Source organism: Culex quinquefasciatus, chromosome 3 (genome assembly GCF_015732765.1).
Source record: "Culex quinquefasciatus strain JHB chromosome 3, VPISU_Cqui_1.0_pri_paternal, whole genome shotgun sequence".
Taxonomy (NCBI): domain Eukaryota; kingdom Metazoa; phylum Arthropoda; class Insecta; order Diptera; family Culicidae; genus Culex; species Culex quinquefasciatus.
In genome coordinates, this window is record NC_051863.1 from 68,582,666 (window position 1) to 68,607,787 (window position 25,122).

The 25,122-nt window shown below is 39.5% G+C and overlaps 1 protein-coding gene across 3 annotated transcripts in view; it reads right to left on the reverse strand.

The window, feature by feature from the left end:
• Positions 1–4,904: 4,904 nt before the first annotated feature.
• The window catches only part of LOC6050412 (influenza virus NS1A-binding protein homolog A), a 51,522-nt gene continuing 31,304 nt past the window's right edge, over positions 4,905–25,122 (reverse strand). For 2 of the 3 annotated variants that reach the window (XM_038261969.1, XM_038261970.1), the window contains exons 3-9: positions 11,214–11,332; positions 10,267–10,350; positions 9,965–10,096; positions 9,502–9,840; positions 8,762–9,440; positions 7,960–8,323; positions 4,905–7,897 (exon numbers count right to left, since the gene is read on the reverse strand). In XM_038261969.1, the coding sequence (XP_038117897.1) occupies positions 7,252–7,897; positions 7,960–8,323; positions 8,762–9,440; positions 9,502–9,840; positions 9,965–10,096; positions 10,267–10,350; positions 11,214–11,332 (2,363 nt within the window). In that variant the 3' untranslated portion in view covers positions 4,905–7,251. Of the gene's footprint in view, positions 7,898–7,959; positions 8,324–8,761; positions 9,441–9,501; positions 9,841–9,964; positions 10,097–10,266; positions 10,351–11,213; positions 11,333–23,989; positions 24,501–25,122 lie in introns of those variants that run through there. The other variant, XM_038261968.1, reaches the window with a different exon arrangement.

The following is a 25,122-nucleotide window of genomic DNA, read 5'->3' on the forward strand; positions in this document are numbered from 1 at the left end:
AAACAATCCAAAAGGTATCTTGAAAAATATGTTAATTTTTGGAATACTGATTGTATAATTTTAAATTTTTACTAAGGGTATCCTGCCGTTTATCGAAAAGGAAAACATAATGCAATTCGATCCAGACTTTTGATCATGTAGGTAAATAAGATTTAATTAAAGCTATAGTACATTTTATTAAGACTCTTTCAAATTACTTGAAAATATTGTAAATAGTTTTAGCAAAATAGTTTGATTTCACACTGATTTAAGTACATAAAACATACATGTGAACGTTTTTTGTGTTAAACACCATAATTTTGTTATAAGGCTTTCTAGTCAGAAATTTACCAACACATTCAAAGTATGTTTACATGACAGCTGGACGTTTGTTTGCATCAGGTTTCCTATCTCTTTCTAGCAAAAGTTTTTTTGTCAGGCGACTTCTAGCTGTTTTTTTTTGACTGGCTGCCCGATATGTCAGACAACATACTTCGCAGGGCTGTGACAGCTACAGCTCGATCATTGTTTGCATCAGGACACTGTGACGAGGAGTTCGTCATTTTTGAGTTAAATTATATTTTTTTCACTGGGCCTAGAAAGCCTTATACAGAATTGTATGATACGAATTCATAAACCTAGTTTTTCGTGTATTTGAGTTTGCAGATTTTTGCAGATATTTGAAAAAAAAATTGCAGATAACTCAAAATTTCATCTGGCATCCCTGTGTTGCTGTTGTTACAGGGATGCCAGAACAGATGGTTTCGGCTGAAAGCTGTATTTAGGATCAAGAAAAGTCTGCAAAGTTGGTACACTGAAAGCCCGACCATGGTAATTTTAAGAACATTTGCTAAAAATGCTGCTTATTAAAATAACTGTGGCTTTTTGGTGAAAGTAAACCCAAAAATGGTAGAATGTACCATGCTTCCACAAAATTGCATGATAGCAATTACGAATTCATTATCATTCTTTCTATATTGGAGGGTTGAAATTACCATACCGCTCTCGACATAGTAAAACTGACTGCGTTAATCAGTTAATTCAAGCACGGAATGTTTTTAGCAAAAATACGTCGGTGCGTATTCTCAATTTAACCCTACAATATGGTAGCAACTACCATGGTTGGGTTTTCAGTGTAGAGAAGTTTTGGACGAGTTGGTTGAGTACGGTGACAACTCGCTAGTTCGAACTTTGGATTCCACAAATTGAAACCCTGCTGTAATTCAAATTCCTCATTCAAATTTCCGTATTAACTTTTTAAAAGGGCGATTCCTTCATTGTAAACTAGCAGCCTTATGGCCTATCTACAATCACTTTACTTAGATTGCACTCTGCTTAGCAATTTGAATCAATGGAAATGATTCTGATCTTCTACAATGGCAAAGTAATCAAATAAGAAACATAACGTGTGGATTGGAAAATTTCAAAATCTACGGTAAATTGACATTTCATTAGGTATTAGGTATTAGGTAAACAAACAACTGCATAGCAAAATATATCAGCCCAGCAAGTTTTCTAAGTTGAATATGTGAGACGGCCGTAAATTGCGTACTTTTCTAAGTAACTTATCTATTTTGCTTAACTCAAGCAAAACAGTGTGATTGGGCCAAAGTCAAAGTGTGAACAAACAGTCTGTCCTGCTTACGTCAGTGGATGTTCACGTTAGGAACGAGCAGGACAGACTCTTTGTGTCCAATTCAGTTTTGGCCCATTTACATTGTTTTGCTTGAACTATTCTAAGCTAAGTGATTGTAGAAAAGCCATTACCCGTACTCAACGTGAACTGTCACTTGAGAAAAAGGGAAATTGTTTGTTTACAATCAAGGATTCGCCGTATTGTAAAGCTAATACGGATTTGTTTCAAAACCCACTTCAGTCCTTTAAAATGCCTTTGCTGGCAACACAGATACTCTAGCATACAGATAATCCTACGATGTATACAATTGGCAACACTTTTTTAAGTAGAGAAGCAATGAGCTAACTTCACGCATAGAGTTATCTACGTGCGCATGTATTGCGTGTACGTACACGAAAAAGATTGAGGTTAAATTTTGTACCGTCCAGCAAAACAAATGGTGTGCTAGTGTGCGTGAGCTCGGGCTTAGATAACTCTATTAGTTGTGGGATGGGATAAACAGAGAGAAAAAAACCTATTGTCAAACTAAACCACTTTCAACATGGCCGCTTCTGTCAATCTAAACCAGTCCTTTCTTATTAGGAGAAAATGAGAAGTATTGTAATTTGAGTTGAAAAAAAATTAAAAAAAATTAATTATTGTAAATTGCATTAATAGATTGTTTAAAATATTTTCAATTGAAAGGCATTTATTTCTATCGTACACCGAATGTTGACTTATCAGCATTTTCATTTTAAAAAAACAATACATTTCATGAACTGACTATTCTTTTGCCCATTTAAAACTATTGTTATTTTTTTTCGCGTTACATAGAAATGTCATCTAGATTGAACAATATTAAACCTGTGCTTCCCATGAAATTAAAATGTGGCGTGAAGAAACAACATCGTACTGGATTTAAAGAGTAAACAAAGAAAAAGGCCACAGTTTAGCCTTTTTGATTTTTTTCGCACCTTTTTATTTCAACTCTTTGCCACAAATTGAAAAACAAACTTATTTGCTCTTTGAAGTGAATTAATTGGTACAAATTTGAATTTTTGCCAGCCATTTCTTTCGATTCTGACACCTTAGGGCGTGCGACCTATGGAATGTTAACTTTCTTTAAAGTTGAGTAAAAATTGCCGTTAAATTCGACGTGCTCCTCTTTGGGGAACTGGAAAAGATTTATTTACTTTCTTTGCGTAACGGGACAACGACAGGAGCAGATCTAAGAAAAAATCTCCCCTCCCATTTAATGACTTGCAGGCTCGCTTGTGTGCTTTTTAGGATTTTTTTAGATTGAAGTAAGAAAACGCATTTGAATCGTATTGCATTTTTCACATCCAAATGAAAATTAAAAATGTTTCATATAAAAAACACATAAAAAATGAAGAAGTGAACATTTTTTGACTCATCTTTGATTTGCTAACCATTTCAAGTAATTTGTATCCGGCAGCTCCTTATGAACGGATCCACCGTAAAACGATGGAACATAAACTCAGGATTCTCCACCCACGTCCAACCGCAAATTTTAACTGCCAAATTCTGCGAGGAAAAACTAAACAACATTTCAACCAAAGAAATAGTCATCCGCATGCTTGAGCACTGAGTTGAAAAACATCATCAAGAAAATTTGAATTGTCAAGCTATCTGAATCACAGATTGCTTGATATTTGTTTTCGAACACGAATTTTCTTGCAAAAAACAGAAGAAGAATACAAACGTAAACACTCAAAAAGAAGACTCTATCCAGCCGTCCCGTCCTGCGTCGAAAATCTTGACTTCAAATTGAAGGAAAATCGATGGAAAAACAATGTCGGTCATGTCAAGTGTTTGTCGTACGATTGTCGTCCTTTCGACCAATCGATATCGAAACGGTAAAATCAAAACCGCGCGACAGCTCGTACGACGTGCGACATTTTTCAAACAGGGTTGTTTTTATCTGACGTCAGTACACGCTCAATTTTATTGATTTAATGTGGGTGATTTGGACTTTTATGAACTTTTAGTTAAACTGAACTGAATTAGAAATTTAATAAGCTGAAAAATAAGTCTGAGAAAATTAACGCTGATTTAAACAGATTTAAACAAATCCTAAAACATGTTATTTTGGATTAGCGTGTGGGTTCTTAATTACACACAGAATTAGTCCAACCCAACTTTGTTTCAAATCAAACTAAATAGTGAAAATGGGTCAGTGTGAGTTTGTAACAAAACGTGCAGCCTGTTAAGAATAACATAAACATTCACTGACGTGAGCGAGATTTACATTGAGCCATTCGTCAAAACTGATCCAAATCAGAAATGAGTAAATGGGGCAAATATCAGATTTGACAGAATTCCACTCAGTTCTACCTAATTTTTTTCTGGGCGAATTTCACTCAATTTCATTAGAAAAATTTACTCATTTCTGAGTGCGTTCGATTTTGACGAAATCAATTCGTTCCTATATGTTTCCTTTGTACATAAAACCTTTTGAAGAAGTAAACAAGAAATCTGAGCGATTTTGAATGTGTGTGTACATAGCGGTCATCAAGCAAAAACTAGTTCAACTCAAAATTGAGATCATATTTTTATCGCCTTGACAAATTTCTTTTTGATCATATCAATCCAAAAATTACACGTAGTGTGTTAAATTAAATCATGTATTGACCTAAGTCCTCGTTACTTTGAGTTGATTTGGTTGAATGAAACTTTTGTAGATTTTTAGAAGAAAGTAATTTTTAATTCTTTTGGCACACGCTTATTTAAATAACTAGTTTTTGAGTTATTTTTACTCAGATTTCGTCAAAACCGAACCTTCTTAGGAATTGGGTCCTAAAATGAAGCTTAGATTGCTAATATTATTGTTTACAGCGATCAAGCTTATTTTTCTGAGTACAATGACCCTTTGTACGACCACAAAGAGTTTAAAATGGATTTTTAAATCAATTTTGAAAAATTAACCCCGCGGTCCTTCTTGACAAAAAAGCTCCTACTTGACAGCTCGTTCCAAGAGGATCATAGTTGATCCATCGAAAAAATGTTGTCTTGTCAAAAAAAAATTTGCATTAAAATGAAAATAGTGATCAGAAATGGTTTAATCATGTTTTTTTAGTTGTACATAAAAATTGACATAGGGCTTTAGTACCCAATTAGTTTTGGTGTTTTTTTTCACTCATTTCAGTTCTTAGAAACAAACTCTTCATTATTAATTTCTGAGAAGGTTCGGTTTTGACGAAATCTGAGTGAAAATAACTCAGAAATGATTTATTTGAAACGGTCTTTACTTCAACTTTCTTTCAGTTCCACTTCGAATCGAAACACCCACTTTTAGCCTTCTTAAACTTTATTACCAACTTTCAACAATTTCTGCTCCTCTTTTCTAGGTAGACACCCTTTTCTGGGGCGGGTGTCCTTCTCTCCTCGCTTTTCCGGACAATATTTTTTGTTCTGTCAAGACCTCAGAATGTTACGCTTAAATGTTAACACATTTTCTTTTATACTAACTTATGGGTTCGCGATGGTTCCCTTTTTTGGGCAGCGCAGCGAAACGAACGTAAAAATGGCAAAATTTTACTTCTTTCAAAGAAAAAAATGAATGCCACTCGCTGCGCCCCTTGGTTGATCTTTTGTGGATTTTGGAGGGAGGACAAATCGAGTCAAAACAAGAATCACAATGTTGTATCGCTATCATTAAGGGGGGGACCTTTAAGGTTTAGAATTAGAATCATGTTCTGGGAAGGGGAAAAACTAACGGTTGGTGTAATTATAGCACTTTAATTAGGAATTTAACGCGCTGGTTGTCGTTCAAACACGTGCGCTTCGGTGACCGTTCTTGTTTTTATACCACGCCGTTTCTGTTCAGTTTTTGATATTTTTGTTTCATTATTTTTCTTATGAAGAAAATTGTATGGCTTTTACTCGTTACGTTTGCTTTTAGTTCCTGGTGAGTTATTTGTCTAGTAATATGTTTTCTCAGTAGAAAATGCATGTTTCGTACTCTTTTATGTTTTCGTTCTGCAAAACACCGCACACAAGTCACTAAAACAGAGACGCTAGGTGTGAACAGCGGTTTTGGGTGGCTTCTTTTTATTTCCCGTGTAAATGTTTGCACAATGTAAACCAGTCTAAAATATCCATTGTTCTAAATGTGTATTTTTAGGGCGGGGTTCAGAGCAAGTAAACCATCGAGAAGTTTTTGTAAGTTGTAGATTAGTTGCTTACCACCTACTACTTATATTGGTTTATGTGTAGAAATGTTGTTTTGTTTATGTTTCTCTCACTTAGCACTAAGAATTTTCCCTAAACATTACGTGGATGCGTTTCGCACAATTGTTTTGTCTTTCTTTTTTTTCTTCTTTGCGTATTTAATCCACCTGCTCTGACTTACACGCTAGGATAAGTGGTTTTATTTTTTTTTTGTTTCGTCAACGAATGCAAATTAGTGTAGATGTGTGAGTGTAAAATGTACTTACGCGCTAGGTTCAAAACGAATGGACCACAATTGGATGTTGTCGAAAAGAAAAAATCTATTCCGACTGCCGTGAAATTGGAATTGAGCTCCTATTCTGCAGTGCAGCCCACTGAAAAAAGTATGACGGGGAGAGATTTTATCTTAAAATGAGTATTATCTCGTTACAGTGTATCAAGGCTCGTTAAAGATGCTCCCTACACACTCACTCAAAATAATTTAATTTTGAGTTATTTTCACTCATACTTCGTCAGAATCTAACCTGTTTGTTTGATATAAGTTTTGGAAATTTTCTTTTTATTCAATTTTGGGTCTATTTTCTGGAACAAGATTATTTACTTTATTTGTTAGGATTTTATAAAATTACCTTTTCAGAAATGAGTGAAAAGAAATTAAAAAAAAAACTAATATTTTTGAGGAAGTTCGGTTAGTCGAAAATTAACCAAGAAATAAGATATTATTGTTAGCGTGTAAAAATCGCCTTTGAAACATGACAGCGCCTTGATACACCGTGACGATACAATTTCGAGCTAATCATTTCGAGCTAATATCCCTCCCCGTCATACTTTTTGCAGTGGGCTTCACCGTGAAACATGTGTTCACATCGAATTTCAAGCCAGCTGGAGGAGATTTTTCGGATGCAAATGTTGGAAACATCAACGGAATTGGACTTTCTTATTGCATTGGCTGCTTGCTATGCCTCGGAAGCGTACGAGCGGTGATGAAATGTTGCCCATCGAAAACGGAGGGAAAGTGGTGATCGCTACACACTGATCGAGTAACAACCTGATCAGCTTTCTTCTTATAGTCTCGGTAGCAGTGTGTTATCCTTCTTGATTTCTCCCTTGGATTTCAACTATTTTCAACAGTGGTTGTGGCTCCATGTGATTCCTGATGTAACAACTTTTCTGTTTTATTTCGCTAAAATACATTCACCACAATAGTATAAATTTTCTGATCTTGTGTTACAATTACTGCTGATAGTAAACTACGTGTTTTCTTTTGCTTTTAATCTTAATAGTAGTAAAAAAGATCACTTATCAAATATATTGAGTTCAATGTTGTGTATAATATATATAATCCAGAAAACCACCGAAAAACCGCGAAATCTTTTAAACACACGAGCCTGCAGCTAGTCTAGCTCAGACTCAGCACCGGACACTGAGAGCAACGAAGACGGCTGTTCCGGGACGGCGGCCGGTAGTTAACTGCCGTTGTGTCCGTTGGCGGCGATCTCCGCGCACGTGTTTGCCAGAATTTTCTGTAGTTTAATACTGCTATCGTGTGTGTTGTTTGTACCATTAATTTCTCCACTATTCGATTCTTCAACGTCCTCGATGGCAAGCTTTTTGGCGGACGCTTCGGGTGCCATGATCTGCGACACTTCCTTGTCCGTCGACGAGGCTTTGCCGCGCTCCAGGTTGTACGCGTTCACCTCGACGGTCTTGATCGGCTTGAAGGTGTGCTCGCTGTCCCCGTTCTGGCCGCTCAAATTGTCCGGCGACGAGGACGTCGACGAAGATCCCGCCCGCCCGCTAAAGATGGCATTCTGCAGCAGACTGTCAATGTTCTCGTTCGTTTGCGGCACAAACGTGGTCCACTCGTTGGACGAGGCGTCCAGATACTCGATAGTGTTCAGGAACGTCTTGCCCGAAAAGCCTCCGATCGCGTACAACCGGTTCTGGACGGCAGCCACCGACACGATGGACCGCGGCGTCGTCAGATTCGGTCCCGCAACCCAACACTTGGAAGCCTCATCGTAGCATTCGGTCGTACTCAACGAGTGCGTCCCGTCACTTCCGCCCACGGCGTACAACTTACCGTTGAACTCGGCCAAACCGCAACCGCGTCTACAATAGAAATCCGAATTTCAGACCAGTCCAACTCAACACAACAAACCTCAATCCCATACCTCGGCGTCAACAGCGACGGCATAAACGTCCACTGCTCCGTCTCCGGATCGTACACCTCCACCGAGCCCAAGCAGTTCCAAGCATCACTGCCTCCGGCAACCCACAGCTTGCCCTGGTACGCCGCTACCCCGGCCTGATAGCGCCCCGTGTTCAAAGGCGCGATCGACATCCACTTGTTGTCCTCCGGCTTGAGCACGTCGCACTGCCGGATTCCACTCTGCCCGTTCCACCCGCCAATGCAGTAGATCTTGTCGTTCAGCGCGCACACACCCGCGTTACTGCGGGCCAGCGGCAACCGGCACATCTTGCGCCACTTTTTGTCCAGCTTCGAGAGACACTCGACAGAGTCCAGTTCGGTGGTTCCTGCAACCGGTAAGCCGTGTTAGCAAATGCACTCTAATTTGGGTAATGTGCCTAAACTTTGCACTGATCTCACTGAACTTGCTTTAGAGTGTACTTCTCGGCTGTCAGTGATTGTTTGTTACTGTTTTGATCAATTTGATTTGAAAACCACGTGTTTAGAGAATGTTTTTTGTAAAAAAAAATCAAGTAGTAAGTTTCAAAAATGCAATTTATTTGCAAAATGTTCTAAGTCGACAGTTTTGAAGAAATTTTCAAATGAAATTCGGATTCACTCCAAAATGCAATCAACATGAAATTTGGTACGTTTTTTGCCAGATTTAGGAAAATGTCCGTTTTTAAACTGGAAGTGGCAATTGAATCAGTTTCAGAAAATCGTGGTCACGACAGATCAAGAGGCTCAGCAAAGAAACAAGTTTTGTGGCACACAAATGTCCTTACCGTTACAGCCGCCGACGGCGTACACCGTCCCGTTGATCACGGCGATCTGCACCCGGCCGCGGGCCTCGCCCATGTTGCACTGCTGGGTCCAACTGTTGGACACGGGACAGTACGATTCGACCGATTTCAAGCACTCGGCCCGGTCGTAACCACCGCAAACGAGCAGCTTGCCCTCCAGCTCGGCCACTCCGAGTCCGCACTTGGGTCCGGACATGGTGGCCACCTCGCAGAACAGCTCCGGTTGTTGCGCCTCGCTCAGATCTTCGTCCCGGCTGACGCTGGCGCTGAGCACGTCCGGAGTGGTGATCGGCGACGGCGTCGTCGGCACGTTCAGACGCAGCTGGATCGACAACCGCGACAGGTTGCCGTTCAGCGTGACCAGCGAGATGAACGTGTGGTCGGAAATCTTCGAGCTGCCGATCAGGGTCCAGTCGCAGTCCTGGCTGGTGTCTTCGTCGCGTTCGCCGATGTCTCGGTTGTACAGAATTACACGAGGTCGGTTTGGGGTTTTCAGGCCCTTGCGGTGCTTCTTGTTGCCGGGACATTTGAGCACCAACCGTTTGTAGTCCTGCACCAGATCGCTGTCGGCTTCCTGGCCCGGAGGCAGGTCTGAGCAATCCTGCAGCGAGTTGTCCAGGGCAAGATACAGCAGATGGGAGCGCTCCAAGAGATTTGATACCTGTGGAGAGGGAACGACTAAGAAGTGTTTGGGGTTATGGAGGAGGGAGTGAGTATGTTACCGAGCTGCCCTGTTCCATCATTTGACGACGGATCCAGTCCAGAACCAGGCGGCAAAGGGAAGCCTCGGTCACCAGCGTCATTTCCTGCTTAGTTTGGTACAGCACCTCGATGAGGACGCACGGCAGTTGGAGGAAAGCCGGCTGCTGCGAGGCCTCCGCAAAGTTCTTCGCTATGTAAGCGTCGACGTCCTGGACAAAGTGCTTGTTCCGGTTGATACCGGGCAGGGAGCGCGTTTCGATGCAAGTCTCCGGCTCGAGGTCGCTCACCATGTGCCGGGCGCATTCCTTGACCACGGTGTCAATCTTGAGCTGCCAGGCAGCCAGATACACATCGCGTATCTAGAAAATTGTTATCGGTAACTGTTCCTGTTCGGAACATATGCACATACACACACAAAGACACGGCCCTTCCCGGGGGTCTCTTGCGGAATCAGATCCCCGTGCTCAGTCCGTATCAACTCACCATGTCTCCGGGCACTTCCAGCGAGCCGGTGTAGGCGTACTCGACCAGAAACCTGAGCCCGGTTAGCGTGATGTGGCCGTTCAGTCGGTAGCAGGGAGCCTTCCCGTCGGCGGTGGCGCCGTTGACGGTGTCCTGTAACAAGAGGGAAAAGTGCAACGAGACGATTCTAGATCATTCCAACAAAAAAAGGCAAACAGCGCACTGTTTTCCGGTCGAAGCTCGGAAGCCACCAGGACATCTGGAATCCCAAAAGAACAGAAAGCACATGGTTAATGCAGGGGGAGCCGAAGCTCGACACTTACCACGTCCGAACTGAACAGCTCCATCAGGTGAGGGGACACGCACGCCAGGACATTGCGGTGGGCGTGGATTTCCGTGTTGCCGACCTGCAATCGAAATCAAGAAATTCCGCTCATTAACTCATCTATGAACCGAATCAGGTCATCCCACTCGAGAGGTGTTCCTCATTCTTTATCGTATCCCATGCATTCAAAGCAACAAGTTCCCTTCGTTCACGCTGAGTCTCAAACGATATACCAACATGTGACCGGCACACGCGCGACACACATCACGCTTGTTTGTCGCCGCGCCAAAAAACTTGTTTTCGGTTCCCCACGTTCAACTGATCCCTCGGCCCGTGCAACTCGGACTCTCAAGGGGTGAACGACACCGTGTGCTTAAGTGGTCTTTCTCTCTGGCCATACATCAGCTCAGCGAGCGGCGATGCGACGACCGACTGCAGACGAGACAAAAAATATGCTCTTCCTAGTGGGCCCTCTACTCTGCATATGATTATAGGCCACAACCGGTCGACGACCACTTTTCGTTAACCCTCGGATGCGTTTGAGATTGATTTGAGAAAAAAAAATGATCGATTCAAGACAGTTCAACGTCAATCAACACTAAGGTAACTCAGGACTCAGCAAACTGTCAAATAAAGTACACCTCAATATTGACCTACCTTGTTCCAAGGATTGTTAGATCAAAAACTGTCAAATTCAAGTAGATTTGTCAGTTCTATCATCATTCAGAATATTAGAACTGATTTCAACTGAAATTCAACTGATGTCTACCCAAGGGTTAATCAAAACCACAAAAAACCTATAAAAAAGACACACCTCAAACGAGCCCCCTCTCAATAAACTCACAACACCAACCTCTAAACAGCAATGGAAAGTTTTGGGCCGGGGAATTTTCCACTGCTCTTTCGAGACTCCGCGAGGTCGTTCAACAAACGCTAACAACTTACCAAAAGAATCACATCGCAAAAAAGCCGGTGCCGGCGCATGGTGCTTAAGCTCTGCAAGAAGTTGGACTTCATGCTTTCGTCGGTGAACTTGAGATAGCCGAGGCTCTCCATGGCATCGTCTGTGGAAAGTGGAGAAAAGGTGGCACAGATTAGGATAATGGGTCAACTCATCTTGTGAGAAACTAAAGAAAGAAGATATTTGGACCGGGTTGCACTACGATCGTGGCAACTAGTTGAAGACTTCTAATCTGCCGATGCACACACATCTGCTAAAAATAAACGGTGTTTAATTAGGGATTAGTGGCACGCGCAGCAAGCTACTTTTAGAATGCAGCCCAGACTTGGTGAAGACTTGCCTCAAGAGGAGCTTGGTTGATAATATTTTAATTTAAAATAAATTCATTCCTATTTAGTTGGAACAAACGTCCTTTTGAGGTTTGTATGAAAGATGAGTGCTTCTCTTAGATTTCTCAAATCATCTTTTCTTTGTTTTTTTTTTTATTTGGATGAACTTTGTCCGTGCATTCGCTGTGCCGAAAAAAGTCATTTTGCATCATTAGTTTTCCATACAAGTTATAGGTTATGATTAGGACTTTTCGGAAACCGAAGAAAAAAAACCGGGAACCGTGGTGTAGGGGTAAGCGTGTTTGCCTCTCACCCAGTCGACTTGGGTTCGATCCTAGACGGTCCCGGTGGCATTTTTCAAGACGAGATTTGTCTGACCACGCCTTCCGTCGGACGGGGAAGTAAATGTTGGCCCCTAAAGGGTTAGGTCGTTAGTTCAATCCAGGTGTAGGAGTCGTCTCCCTGGGTCCTGCTTCGGTGGAGTCGCTGGTAGGCAGTTGGACTAACAATCCAAAGGTCGTCAGTTCGAATCCCGCGGTGGATGGATGCTTAGATGTGTTTTGCAATTGCCCCAACAATCAAGCCTTCGGACATCTAGTTTCGAGTAGGAATCTCGCAATTGAGAACGCCAAAACAATGCTGTAGAGCGAATACATGATTTAATTTGATTTGGATGGAAAAATAAATCAGATTTTTTTATCTAGCTTTTCATCATTAAATGTAAAATTTCCAAATTAATATATATTTTTTAATTATAATATTATTTAAATGATTTAGGAGACTAAAAAGACATCTTATAAATTTGATTAAAATTGATTTTTCATAAATGGATAAGCAAAAATAATTTATTTTTTTGGAAGCAAATTAATCATATTGAAAATAAAAATATTTTTAAATAAATATTTTATTTAAGCAAATAAATATTTTTAAGATATAAAAAATATCTCAAAATGAGTCAAAACATCAAAGAGCCAAAACAAATATTTTCATAAACTTCAATAATTTTAACAAATACGAAGAATTATTGACGTGTCTTTAAAACCAAATTTTGTTTCAATAAATTTATCTTGTCTCGTTGATTTTCTAAAATGAACTTCCCAATTAGACCTCCTAGACCCAGCTTCATGTAAATCAAAAAAATGTCACTCGAGTAGCTCGACTTTGGCTGATTTTGTCCGTTTTGGCATCATTCGACCCGTCTTGAGGTCCCTTAAGTCGCAATTAAATATTATGCAGTTTAGTTATGTACTTCAAAAGTTATGCTGAAAAAACGATTATGACTAAAATTCGGAAGATTGTGAAAAGGGTGGTCATGTTATACAGTTTCAGAAAGGTATTTCAAAAACCTTTCCAACGCGACCAAAACATCGAAGACCTGACAACCCTATCAAAAGTTATTAGCACTTAAGTGTAATTCATGCACTTTCGGAAGCCGGATCTCAGATATTATGATGAAAACGTTGTCCGGATCTATCATGCCACCTATCGTTGGGGAGGTAATCAAAAGACCTTTCCAACGCGTCCAAAACATTGAGAATCTGACAACCCTATCAAAAGTTATATGCACTTAAGTGATATCTAAGCACTTTTTGGAGGCCGGATCTCAGATATTTTGATGAAATGTCTCCCAAAAACACTTTTCTGATCATTTTTAGAAATTTGTTTAAAAATCCATTCTGTTAACCTAAAGATTTTAATGATGTAGGAACCCTGTTAAACGTTTTTTTTTTGTTTAATAATACATTTCCATTCGAGCAGTATTTGCTTTTTTCTACAATGTATTCATCATGGGAGATCTGTCATTTCTACCACTCGAATCGGGTGCTCCATTGGTAGGCAGGCCAAGACCACACATAAATAGTGTGACGTTTTGTTTGAGGATTAAATGGCTACATTTTTGCATCTTGGGAACAAAATTTGCGCAGCATCTTATTAAATAATTTCACTTTTAAACTGTAGTAAGGACAAGACATCCTTAAAAAAACAAATCAATTCAAATGACACAACCAAATGAAAACGACAACTCTAGGTATCGACGAGTAGAGGTGTACTGAGTTTCTATTTTTGCATTTTTCTGCCACAAAAATAAAACGGTGAAAATGCAACGTCAAAAAGTATGAATGAATGCTTTCTTCCTTCATTCACATTTTCGTGAATAAATACAACTTTTCCCAAAATGTAAAAATAGATTTCTCTACCGCATGAAGAACACCGGTTTGATGGACTCAATAATCAAGAAAAGAATCGTTTTGCTCTCTCCACTGAAGAAAGGCTATGCATTCACTCGAAATATGAATTTCTTTGTGATTTTTTTCGCTCGATTTTCTGGGCACCGACTGAACGTATTTTGTCCGGGTTTGTTCCATTTGGTAGGTTTTGATGTCCCATAAGTCCCAAATGAAAATCTTAAAGATTGGTAGAGTCCTTAAAAAGTTCTGCTTGAAAAAAAAACTGCTCCAGTAGTTCTTACCAGGTTCGTAAAATTGCTAACAGGTGGCAGCACTCAACTTTGTAACTTTATAGGAATCATAGGCAATAATTTTATCTGAAAATCGAAACGAAAATCAGAATGAAAAATGGCACCGTACAGCGCCAAATCAGTGGGTTAATGACTTGCAAATGTTTGACAAGTCGTGCCAAATTAATTATTCAACATTTGCCGACCGCTCCGAGACTGTGATCACGTCATACTAATTAACTTCCGAATTTTGTCATTTTTTTTGTCGTGGTGAAACTCGGAATCAGAAAGAGTATCATGTATAACTTTCCAGACGAATCTGATCGTTGGCCGCAATTTGCCGTTCCTCGTCAATTACTGGCTAGTGGAATATATGTATTTATTTTGGCTTTCCAAACTCGTGTTTTTAAGTGCATTCTGGGTAGTAAATTTTTAATGAGCCACCTGTTTCGAGGAAAACGTAAGAGGAGGAGCGGGGCGTCGTTTTGGCGTCATAAATTCTAGCCGAAAAATATGGCCAGGCGATGAGTAGTGGTGGCCAACGGGATCGAGAGGCCGGTGAAGGTTGGTCAAGCAAGTATACGATTGACTCCAGTTCAAGTGTACCAAAATGAGCTCACGGAATTTTGATTTGGATTTTCTTTTTCGTGGAATTGGAAATTTATGACGCCAAAGGCGACTCATGAGATTGTAAATAATTTGGAGGACGGGATCACCCTAATCACTCAAATAAGCACAAATATTCGTAGTTACGCTCTCTAAACCTTCCAAATGGTGCACGCCCGAAATGTCAAAATTGCGCAGTGGTACCAACATAAGAAAAACAATTGTGGCTGTCGACGCCATAGCATTTATTTTTTTAATGTTGGTACCACTGCGTGATTTTGACATTTCGGGAGTACATCATTTGCAACGTCATCTTCGCTTAAAAATCTGGATATAATTAGTTCATATTGCAGTGTCTTTCCACAAATTATGTTAGTTCGAATTACTTTTCAGAAAACCCAGCCATCAATTTCAAATTGAAAGAAGTTGTTTTGTCTTCGGCATGCAGCTTATCATCAAGTATTCAGTAATTCCGTCATTTTGATGGACTTTAAAGTTACGTCAACCCATTTCGCGACAACAACCTCGCGCAAATCTCGTTTACGTGACCGGTTTGCCAAAAACAAGCAAAAAAAGAACAAACCAAGCGATTAAAATCAAACCGTTTTCTGACAGCAACAGGAACCATCCGGATTGTTTGGAGGTCGGCGGCATCCACCCAACCAATTCGATAATAACGATATCGATTAAACATTTGGAAACTTGAGGCCGGCCGGTCGGCGGCTATTGCGCGTTTGCTTAAATTTTTCCACGCTGCTGCTTGTTTTTTTTTGAGGTATTAGTCACCTATGAAATTCGATAAGAGAATAAATTGTTGTTTGTCGAGGATGATTCAACCTAAACAAGCAAGATTCTTTGAAATGTAAAAATATTAAAATTAAATTGAAAATTGTCAATCTCAATGAAAATCCGGAAATACTACCTTTCCACAACAACAACAGTACACATCATAAATTGAATGATGATCACAAGTCACAAGACCACAACATGCACTAAAAATCATTCCCAGAACGCGAGGGGGTGGGCGTGTTCATCAATTGTCGGAGCGCCTTTATTGCCGGTTCACGCGACGTACCCGTCACTTTGGGAAAGTGTACGCGAACTGCACGTTCTGCGGTGGGGCAAAATTGCACCCATGATTGCCATCATTTCAGATCATTAGACGCTACAGAAACACGTGTTTCGTCACGTTTCAAACCGGTGATGTGAGTCAGCGAAAGTTTGAGATAGAGAAAAAAGCAAAAAAATTCACGCATTTAAATTTGAACTTAAAAACTCCGTTGACGTGCCTTTCAAGCTTTAATGCTACGAAATGAGCTGAAAACTTTTTCTGCATAAAAAGTTATTTTCAAAAAATCCATAGATGTGATACGTCACGTTGCAGCTGATCATCTAACAAACTTGTGGACGGTTTGATCACGTCCGAAGGGAACGGGTTCCGTAGAATTTGCGTCATGCGGAGAAACGTAGCACGAACGCTTGTCAGATGGGCCAATAGGGACGTGGCGTTACATCGTGCTGCCACCTGGTTTTTTTAAGCGCAAGAGTGGAAAAGTGCTGAGTCATCGTCTAAAAATAGACGGCGTCCTATCTCGCCCAGCAAAATGAAGTCGATAAAGTAGTCGGTTTCGATGAGAAAAAGTGGAAAACGTGGTCTAAAAATAGCGACGCCATCCCCGTATTGACAGCACGCGATAACACGCGGAAAATGGCTAATGTAATCAACAGCAGAGAAATCTCCATACATCAAAATGTGAGTGCTCCAATAGATCGCAGTAGGCACTTCCATGGCAATTATTCATCGTTTTGAACGGGTGGTTAGTGCGTATTACACTAATAACGCGATTGGTTTGACCAGGGATGCAACTTTTGCAGATAACAATGTTTTGCTTCTTATGCCAAAAACAGATTTTAAAAATATTATTTTGCCGTTGAGTTCAAGCAAAACAATGTAAATGGGCCAGAGCCGAAGTGTAAACAAACAGTCTGTCCTGCTTACGTCAGTGGATGTTTACGTTAGGAACGGGCAGGACAGACTCTTTGTTTACACTTCGGCTTTGGCCTATTTACAATGTTTTGCTTGATTTGCGTTTTTGTAATGTGCCAAAAAATCTTCAAAATTTGACATGCCTGGGATTGACACCGACTGAAAATCTTTTTACACACTACTATACGTTTATTGTGGTAGTGTGCGTGAGTACCGTGTAAAAAGTGACAGTTCATCACTCTGCAGTTTCACTTTGTCAAACCATCAGGGTGCAAATAAAAAAGTGTCGAATTAATGTTTAATCGAATTATGAGTGAAATTCATTCAAATTTGACGTTTGGTATCAAAACTCAGTACTGAGTTAGTTCTCTCTACTCCCTATACTCTATAGAGCTTTATGACGTTTCGCGTACGCACACTAGCGCACCATCTGATTTTGCTGGCCGGACAAAATTTAACCTCAATCTTTTTTGTGTACGTACACGCAATACATGCGCATGTAGAAACCTCTATACTCTCCCCACAAACGTCAAATCAGTACAAATTTTTTTTCTGGAAGAGATCCGGCAGCAATTTGTACTGATGGGTCGTTTGCTTGGGGTGTCGAAAAGTTTGGTTATGTTTCCAAATTGCCTGTTTCATGATTGTGGAATGTTATTGTTCCTCCCACAATTGTGGAACACCTGAATTTTACTGAAATTTTCACACAAAAAGTTATCAGTCAAAGCATGAATTTTATTGGTTTCAGAGTGTGAAGTAATTTTTCTCAAAAAAATAAGTACTCCTGGAGAGAAAATAAAGTTTGTTTACATCGTAAGAAAAAAGTGTTCCGAATTTGTGGATTTCAAGGGTCAATGTTTTTCTTTAAAAACTTGATAAAAACGTAAAAATGTACAGCCGGTCTATACATCAATCGAAAGGTCGCAAGAAAAGCTTTCACATGAAGGTAAAAGCAAACTCAAATGCCTGTAAACCTTTTGTAGAAACTTTTTTTTCGAAAATTATGTAAGCATTTTGTTTGCTATTTACTTTGGCCGGAGCAGCAGAAAAGTGATGCAAAATCGTACAGTTGAAAAACCTTTTAATCAGCGATTTTATAAACAATCGAAACGTCAACTCATCAATTTCGGATGCACTGCGACATCCGGGGACATGGCCTGTTTGCTGCGGTATCATAACACTGATAAATCTTACCGACTTGTGCTTTCTTAGCATTTCTGGTCTAAAAATGAATCATGTGGCCAAAAGAAAACACCTTTCTGGTTTGCTTATCAGTTCGATAAGATAAGCCATTGAATTTTATAAACTTATTGTTGCGGAGTAACCGGTTTTGGTTTATTTACTGTACAAAAATCCGAAGCTGCCAGAGCTATCGGACCTTTTCAAATTTCACTCCATAATTTTATTTTGCTGATTCTTCAGTGCTGCGACTTCACGACACTGTTTATAAACAACGTCGTGTTCCGCAAGTGTGACGCTATCTGGCCGTTATCACAAGTTATCTCTGCTTGCAAATTTCAAAGCTTATGGCAAGTCTTGGTTGAGATTCTTGGAGGCATCTGGACGGAGCGTGTGTCCCTGTGGATTAGCACGTGATAGCAGGCTTAGCAGATATTTACGCTTGCGTCATGTTTCTGGCGGTGCATCAAGATCTGTGGGTGTTTCCGGGGGATTTTATCTGGCTTTCCGACCTGGCATTACGCAACCAGGAGATTGAGGAGATCCCACGAGTTTAGCGACAGCAGCTGTCTAAACTCAAACTTTGAAACCTCCCCAGAAATCCACTGTCTGTTAATCTAGGTCGAAATGACGCGATGGAAACGTATCAACAAGAAGACAGCTCAGTTTGGCAAAGGTGTAATAAATCATCCATCTGTTCGCAGACTGCGGCTGTGACCATGTGGTACATTTTCGTCCCACTCAAATTGGACTTTTTATTGTGGACTACCTCTCTCGCCAGACGTGACGCACTCTCCATTATCATTTGGCAATAGGTCCAATCAGACTTTCCTAGATAGAGTTTTATTATGCCAAAAGAACCACTCATCACAATTTTCACTGGACAGAATAAGGGCATCCCGAGCGGGTCAGATAACGAGGTGACGAGGGTCATCCTCCATCCACTATACCATTACAATTCATTAAATTATAGGGTAGAGTAGTCATCAATGAGACACGGGGAACAATGATAAAATGGCTCTTACAAGTCGTAGTTTCAACCAATCAGGCTCATATTTTGAGGAAAGGTGTGTCTACTGGATACACGTCTGCCATTATAGTGGCTTTGGTTATGGACACTCCCTTGCAAATTTATTCATAAATGTTTGATTTTGGGGTGTAAAAGTAAATTATGCCTGAAAATTACATTTTCGCTCATAGGCTGCCATTAATACAAAAACTAATATTTCTCCAAATTTCTTTCGTCATTTCATAGGGCATGAGTTGGGCAACAATTGCCTTTAATTAGATTTGACCAGCATTAAGAATATACACAGAATCCAGGGCTGTCTCATTGTTCCCCACTCTTTTCAGCCCATGGGTAACAATGAGACACTTTGATTTTTCTTCATTAAACTTTTCAAAATCTAGGGAAATCCTTCAAAACATGAACTAAATGTGATTTTTGGCCTATTTATTGAGTTTTGACTTCATTTAACCAAAAATATAAAGTTATTTGGTATAAATAAATGGATTTTACTAAATTCAAATACTTTTTAGTATAACTTTTGTTAATTAAAGTTTCAAGTTGGCAAAATTGCTTTAAAATGTTCAAGGCAAGTCACCTGCAATGGAACAATAGAAAAATATGATGTTTTACTAGAAAAGTATTGATTTTCGTAGAGTGTCTCATTGTTCCCCAGCTGTCTCATTGTTCCTGCCAAGTGCGTCTACAATGAGACAGTTGAATAGCTCTGGCTGTAGAGGTCGGATCGATCTCATATTTTGGTCAATGTTAGAACACATTAAAAGAAAGAAAATGCAACAAAAAGCTCATTAAAACATGCTGATGAAAAAAATACAAAAATAGTTGAAAGTTAAAAACCAAAAGTGTCTCATTGATGACTACCCTACCCTACTGCGTCAAAGGACACGTAACATTCAATTGCCTCCGGATTCCCATGCAAATGTCCCATTAACCTATCGACTGTTGATTTATTGGGAGCATTATTAAATTCGAGCAAAACAATGTAAAAGGGCCGCAGCGCATTGAACCATTCACAAACGTGAAAGGTTTGTTTATAAACCCTTCTTGATTATTTCACTCGACAATGAAAGTGACTCTCCCCCCGCCGGTCTAATTTGCATTTTCTACGAATCGACATCGATCGTTGATGAACGATTCCGCGGTGTGAGGAGAGATGACACGCGAGTTGGACATCTTTTTGACTTTTTATTAACTCACGAACGACACAACTCGTTAACTGTCGGCTAACATTCATTTTAACACAAACATTGGCCGCGTGCTAGAGTCGTTAAAAGTTGTTAAAACAACCGAGCGTTTTTTCAATACGCAATTTTGAGAAAAAGAAAAAAAAAACACGAAGTTAAGGTTTTTAGGATGTTCTTGGGCAACAAAAAGAAAGTGTGCCAAAGCAAAAATAAGGCCGGCAAAAATGCATCAATTATATTTTGTATGTATGTATTTCCATCCCCTCTTAGATGTTGAATTTCAATTTAAAGCATGAGCATTTGCAAATTGAATGCTAGATATAACCAAATACAAACGAGAATGTAGCGGTTCTTTATCAATTACCAAAGATGCAATTAAGCAACATTGGCTTCGACATTGGCTTTTTTATGCAAAACCAAAAGTGTTTTTAAAATGTTTGAAAATCTAGATCTAGATTTTTTTTGCATTAGAATTCTGCTTTCCCTTTCTTGCGAAAGTTGTTTACCATCATGTGACTTATAGCTGCTATTCTACAGATACTCTGACAGTTCTTTGTTTTCATTTGTGATTTGTTGATGTACCGCTAACTGGGGAGACTCAGTCTAAAAAGGGACAACCGTTTTTAGGAGCATATCTGGAGTTTTTTTGAAAAGGTCCAATAAACCAAATTTTAAGTTTTTGCTTTTTGGGTGTTTTTTCATACCCCTGACTCAAGGCGGTTTCAAAAACACCCAAAAAGCAAAAACTGGAAATTTGGTTTGTTGGACCTTTTCAAAAAAAACTCCAGATATTAAGGCCTGAAATTTGAAAACGACGCACTAATTTAGACACAGAACTGTGTATGTTCTATCAGAAGTTGGGCGGCCGTGGCTGACTGGTTACGGTGTTCGCTTTGTAAGCGAATGGTCCTGCGTTCGATTCCCATCTGCTCCCAACGAGAAAGTATAGGAAAATATAAATCTTGAAACTCTGAACATGAACCAAAAAATAAAGTTACTCGAGTCGGGGTTCGATCGCCCGTCCTTTGGATTGATAAGCAAAAATGCTAACCACTACGCCGTCACAGCTTGGTGTGCTATGGCTGGAATCAGGAATACTGTTAATACCAGCTAAATACGCGCAGGGTCTGTGTCCATTTGATAAGGGTTCTAAGTTCTGAATAGCGTTCTAATCCGAGGATAAATCCCGAAATTACCGAGAGTACTTTACTCATGTGTTCATTTTCCAAAAAAAGTTCATCTATCAACAAAAAAAAGTACCAGTATCGAGACTCGTACCCAAAACCTTCGGCATAATTACCCGTGCCTTTGCCGTATGGGTCACCATGGTTCGGTGACTAAGTGGCGGTCATTTGTTAATATAAGCCACTCAATAGGATAAACTGTTTAAATGAACAAACGAATTGTACTTTCCTCACGTTTCTTTTCGTGAGGACTATCCCCTTGGCCTTTAACTTTGGGTGCAGAAACTTAACAAAAATATCAAATTATTGTGCAGTTACAGGGCTAAAACAACTGTCAAAATTCACCCCATGTGTCCCGTTTCACCCCAGATTACGGTATTGGACACGATAACTTGTTAGTTTACACTTTCGATCAGGTCAAGAAAAAAACATTAGGAAAACGTTTGCACACAGAAAACTCTGTGGCAACAAACTGACAAGGATTTATCCTTTTTTATGTTAATTTATATTTTTTCACAAGCTTAATTTTTAAACGGACTTTTGATCGATTTGGTGCACAAGGCGAAGTTATAAACATTTGTCGGGTGAGTTTTCAAAAAGCCGTAAGAGCCACTGTGACCTCCAGCACTTATTTTCGTTTTTCTCTGAATTGAAATAATATTTCATTTGTTTGTTGTTTTGTTTGTCTGCCTGTGTGGATCAATCGGACCGCGCACTGGACTCACAATCCAGAGGTCGCCGGTTCGAATCCCGAGGCGGACGCAAAAATGCTAAGTGTAAATATAGGTATTCGGTGCCCTCTCCCCGTGCCCATACCTTCACACTTAGCAGACCCGGGAGGCGGAGTCTTGTCGCGAAAAGAACGATACACGCCTGTGGATCCGTTGACGAAACCGCAAGGTTTAAGAGGGCCACATTATAAGGTGTTACGTCGATTCCGTTTCATTTGTTTTAAATAAAAGATGAACAATCTCAAGCATTTTTAAAATTGGTTATTCGTTAATAGGTCGAATATCGATGTAAAAAGGGTTTGTTTACCAATGGCTCTTACGCCTTTTTGAAAACTAACCCGAGATTTGTTAGGTCTGTAAAGAAAAATATTTAAAATTTAAGAAAATAAATGGCTTTTGAAATAACTCATTTTTGAAAAGTTTTTGCTCATAAAAAACTTCCAGCTTTGAGCTAAGAATCAAGACAGTCGAAATGTAATTGGCAGTGTTGCCGATTTATTTCAAAAGATTTTTACTGGAAAAGCTCGAAAAAAAGTGTCGAAAAGGTTACTTTTCCGGACTTTTTCGAAAAAAAATGTTTCATTGAAAATAAAAATTCAGATTTTTTAAATGTCACTTAAAGTTGCAAACCAAAAATATTTTCAATTTCAGTTCGTTATTTTTGCACATTTGCTTTTTTTTGTATTTCAAAAATGAAAAGCTGAGAAAATCTCCTACGATTTTCTCTCTGCAACTTCGAAAATCAGGAAATTAGTTTCTTAGATACAACCGCTCAAAGAACTCGAATCGATGCAATTTATGTTTTCTGTTTGTCGCCTTATTAATTTGTAATTTTTAACTGGAGATATCTCGGATATTACTGGTATTGTTTTTTTAATGTTTTTATTTTTGCAAATTTTTCTGATTTTTTCAATAAAAATATTTTCAAAAGTATAAAATCAAGCTCACGAAGGTTATTTTTACATTTTTTTTTCCTTCTCTGTCCAATTCGTTATCCTTAGTACCAGTAAAATCTCTTCCCATTTTGAACAAATCAGCTGTTGAAAGGTAGTCCATATCTCAGCTCAAGATAACAACTGCACCAATGTAATTGTTAAAGCAACCTAATAAAATGAAATTAAATGAAATAAAATCAAGCTCTACCTTTGAAAAGATCTACTAATTAATAATTTTCCTAGTTTAGATCAAATAATAAAATATTTGAAATTGAAAATTTTGCGAAATCATAGAGCATTACTCAGTTCCCGAAATCTGTATATTTAAATTTTTGATTTTTTTTGTATTGAGAGACAACTTTTGAGTCTCAGTAAAAATAAACATAAACATTAGCTGCCAAGAAATGATTTTTGATAGTCTCAAACAATGAATTTCTGCCAAATATTAAATATTCAAATTTGCCAATCGAAAACTGCCGTTCTACGCATAATTGTCCCATGTTCAAAAAAGTGCAACTGAGAAAAATGCGTTTGAAATTTTTTGACCGATTTCTGTGTTTCTACGCATAATTGTCCCGTGGGTTCCTATTCGCCCTATGTGTCCCTAATCGCCCCAGTTAGCAGTTTATCACCCTTATTTGTGATTCTCTTACTATACAATAGGTAAACAAGGCATAATGCTTAGTAAAACTAATGATTCCGTGTAAGAAAATACTTGGTAGGACAATTATGCGTAGAAGTTCAACGATGGGACTAACAGACTTGGTGTTGTTTTTGATGAGTTTCCGAACAAAGTACCAGATTTTATGTGTTTTTCTTAAAGTACACATCAGACTAAACTTAAAAATGGCATAAAGTCAAAATCGTCAAAAACTGACATGGGACAATATTGCGTAGAACGGCAGAAAAGTACTTTAAAGAAATTTTGAGTTGCTTATAAGTGTCCATTTCCAGGAATGTTCTTTTTTGTTTCAGGAAATTTCGTATGAAATGTCTAAAAAACATTTAAAATGTGTCAAAAGAACAAAAACTTTATTATTATTGGAATAATTATCAGCTTCCTATTCGATATTTGAACAATCACTAGAACTTGTGATTAATCTTGTCCCAAAAAATGATGAAATAACCTAAATGTCTTACCACTGTCGTACGTGATGTTGTAACCGTGCTTGCGAGTCATTTTGATTTCCGGTGTTTTTTCTTTGCTCGAGAATCACACAAATATGTATCACAGATATTCACTAGGAGTTGCACAGCAAAACTTTTACTAATTTAAACTACAAACGACGACCCTATAAACTAACAAATAACAACAGGCCACTCTGGTATATCGGAAGTTACGATTTTAAAATCACAATTCGTTCCAAAAGCACATCCGAGACCTCGAAGAGTTACACAACACTCTTCCCTCTAAACATCAGGACTCGCCCCTTGGTTGATCCGGATCACACCCGTGACGACGCGTTGGCCCAAGCCGGCGGCGGTCAGCAGTTTATCACAGAGTCGTCTTGGGTGCACTTGTGCCATAGCTCGCGGCTCGATATCGACTGTGCATCGGCGGAAACAACTAGACTAGAATTGGGGACCTCTGCCAAGTCGGCGGCACAGAACTTCAGGGCATCGTGTTATTTCCGCGATACGGTTGCCACTGGACTGAGCTGATTACGAGACCGGTTGGTGGTTCTGCCGATGATGGGCAAGTTGGTGGTGGTGAGTATCGACAACCTGCGCGCAACCGTTACAAACCAATCCTCCCCCGGGGTTTTGAAAAGGTGGTGTGTGGCGGATGTCGGCGCCATGTGATACGATTCTGGGCAAATCGGGGGGTCAGTGGGGTAAAATTGCTTTATCAAGCCTAGTAGACTCTTCATCACGTATGCATAACGACTCTGGATTGACATCTGGGCAATCAAACAAGAATATCTTGTTAACATTTTGAGAAAGTTTTTCAAATTGTTTTTGGAAAACGGGAGATATCTGGCAACACTGTTATATGTTAGAAATACTCGCCAATAGGCCGATCAGGAATGAATCCTTTCAGAGCCTTGAAGAATGAAATCAGCAAAGTATGCTGTTTGCATAACATAAACAAACATTTCAGATCACTAAAACTTCACATACAGAGACAAACGACCATTGCAAATGATCTAACTTAACCCCACAACCCCCTTAATTTACCCAGGGTTGTTACGGAAAAGTCGAAAAAAATCCGCGCCAGATCCGCGCCGACCCCAAAATCCAATCCGCGCGAAATCCGCGCCATATAAAAAAAT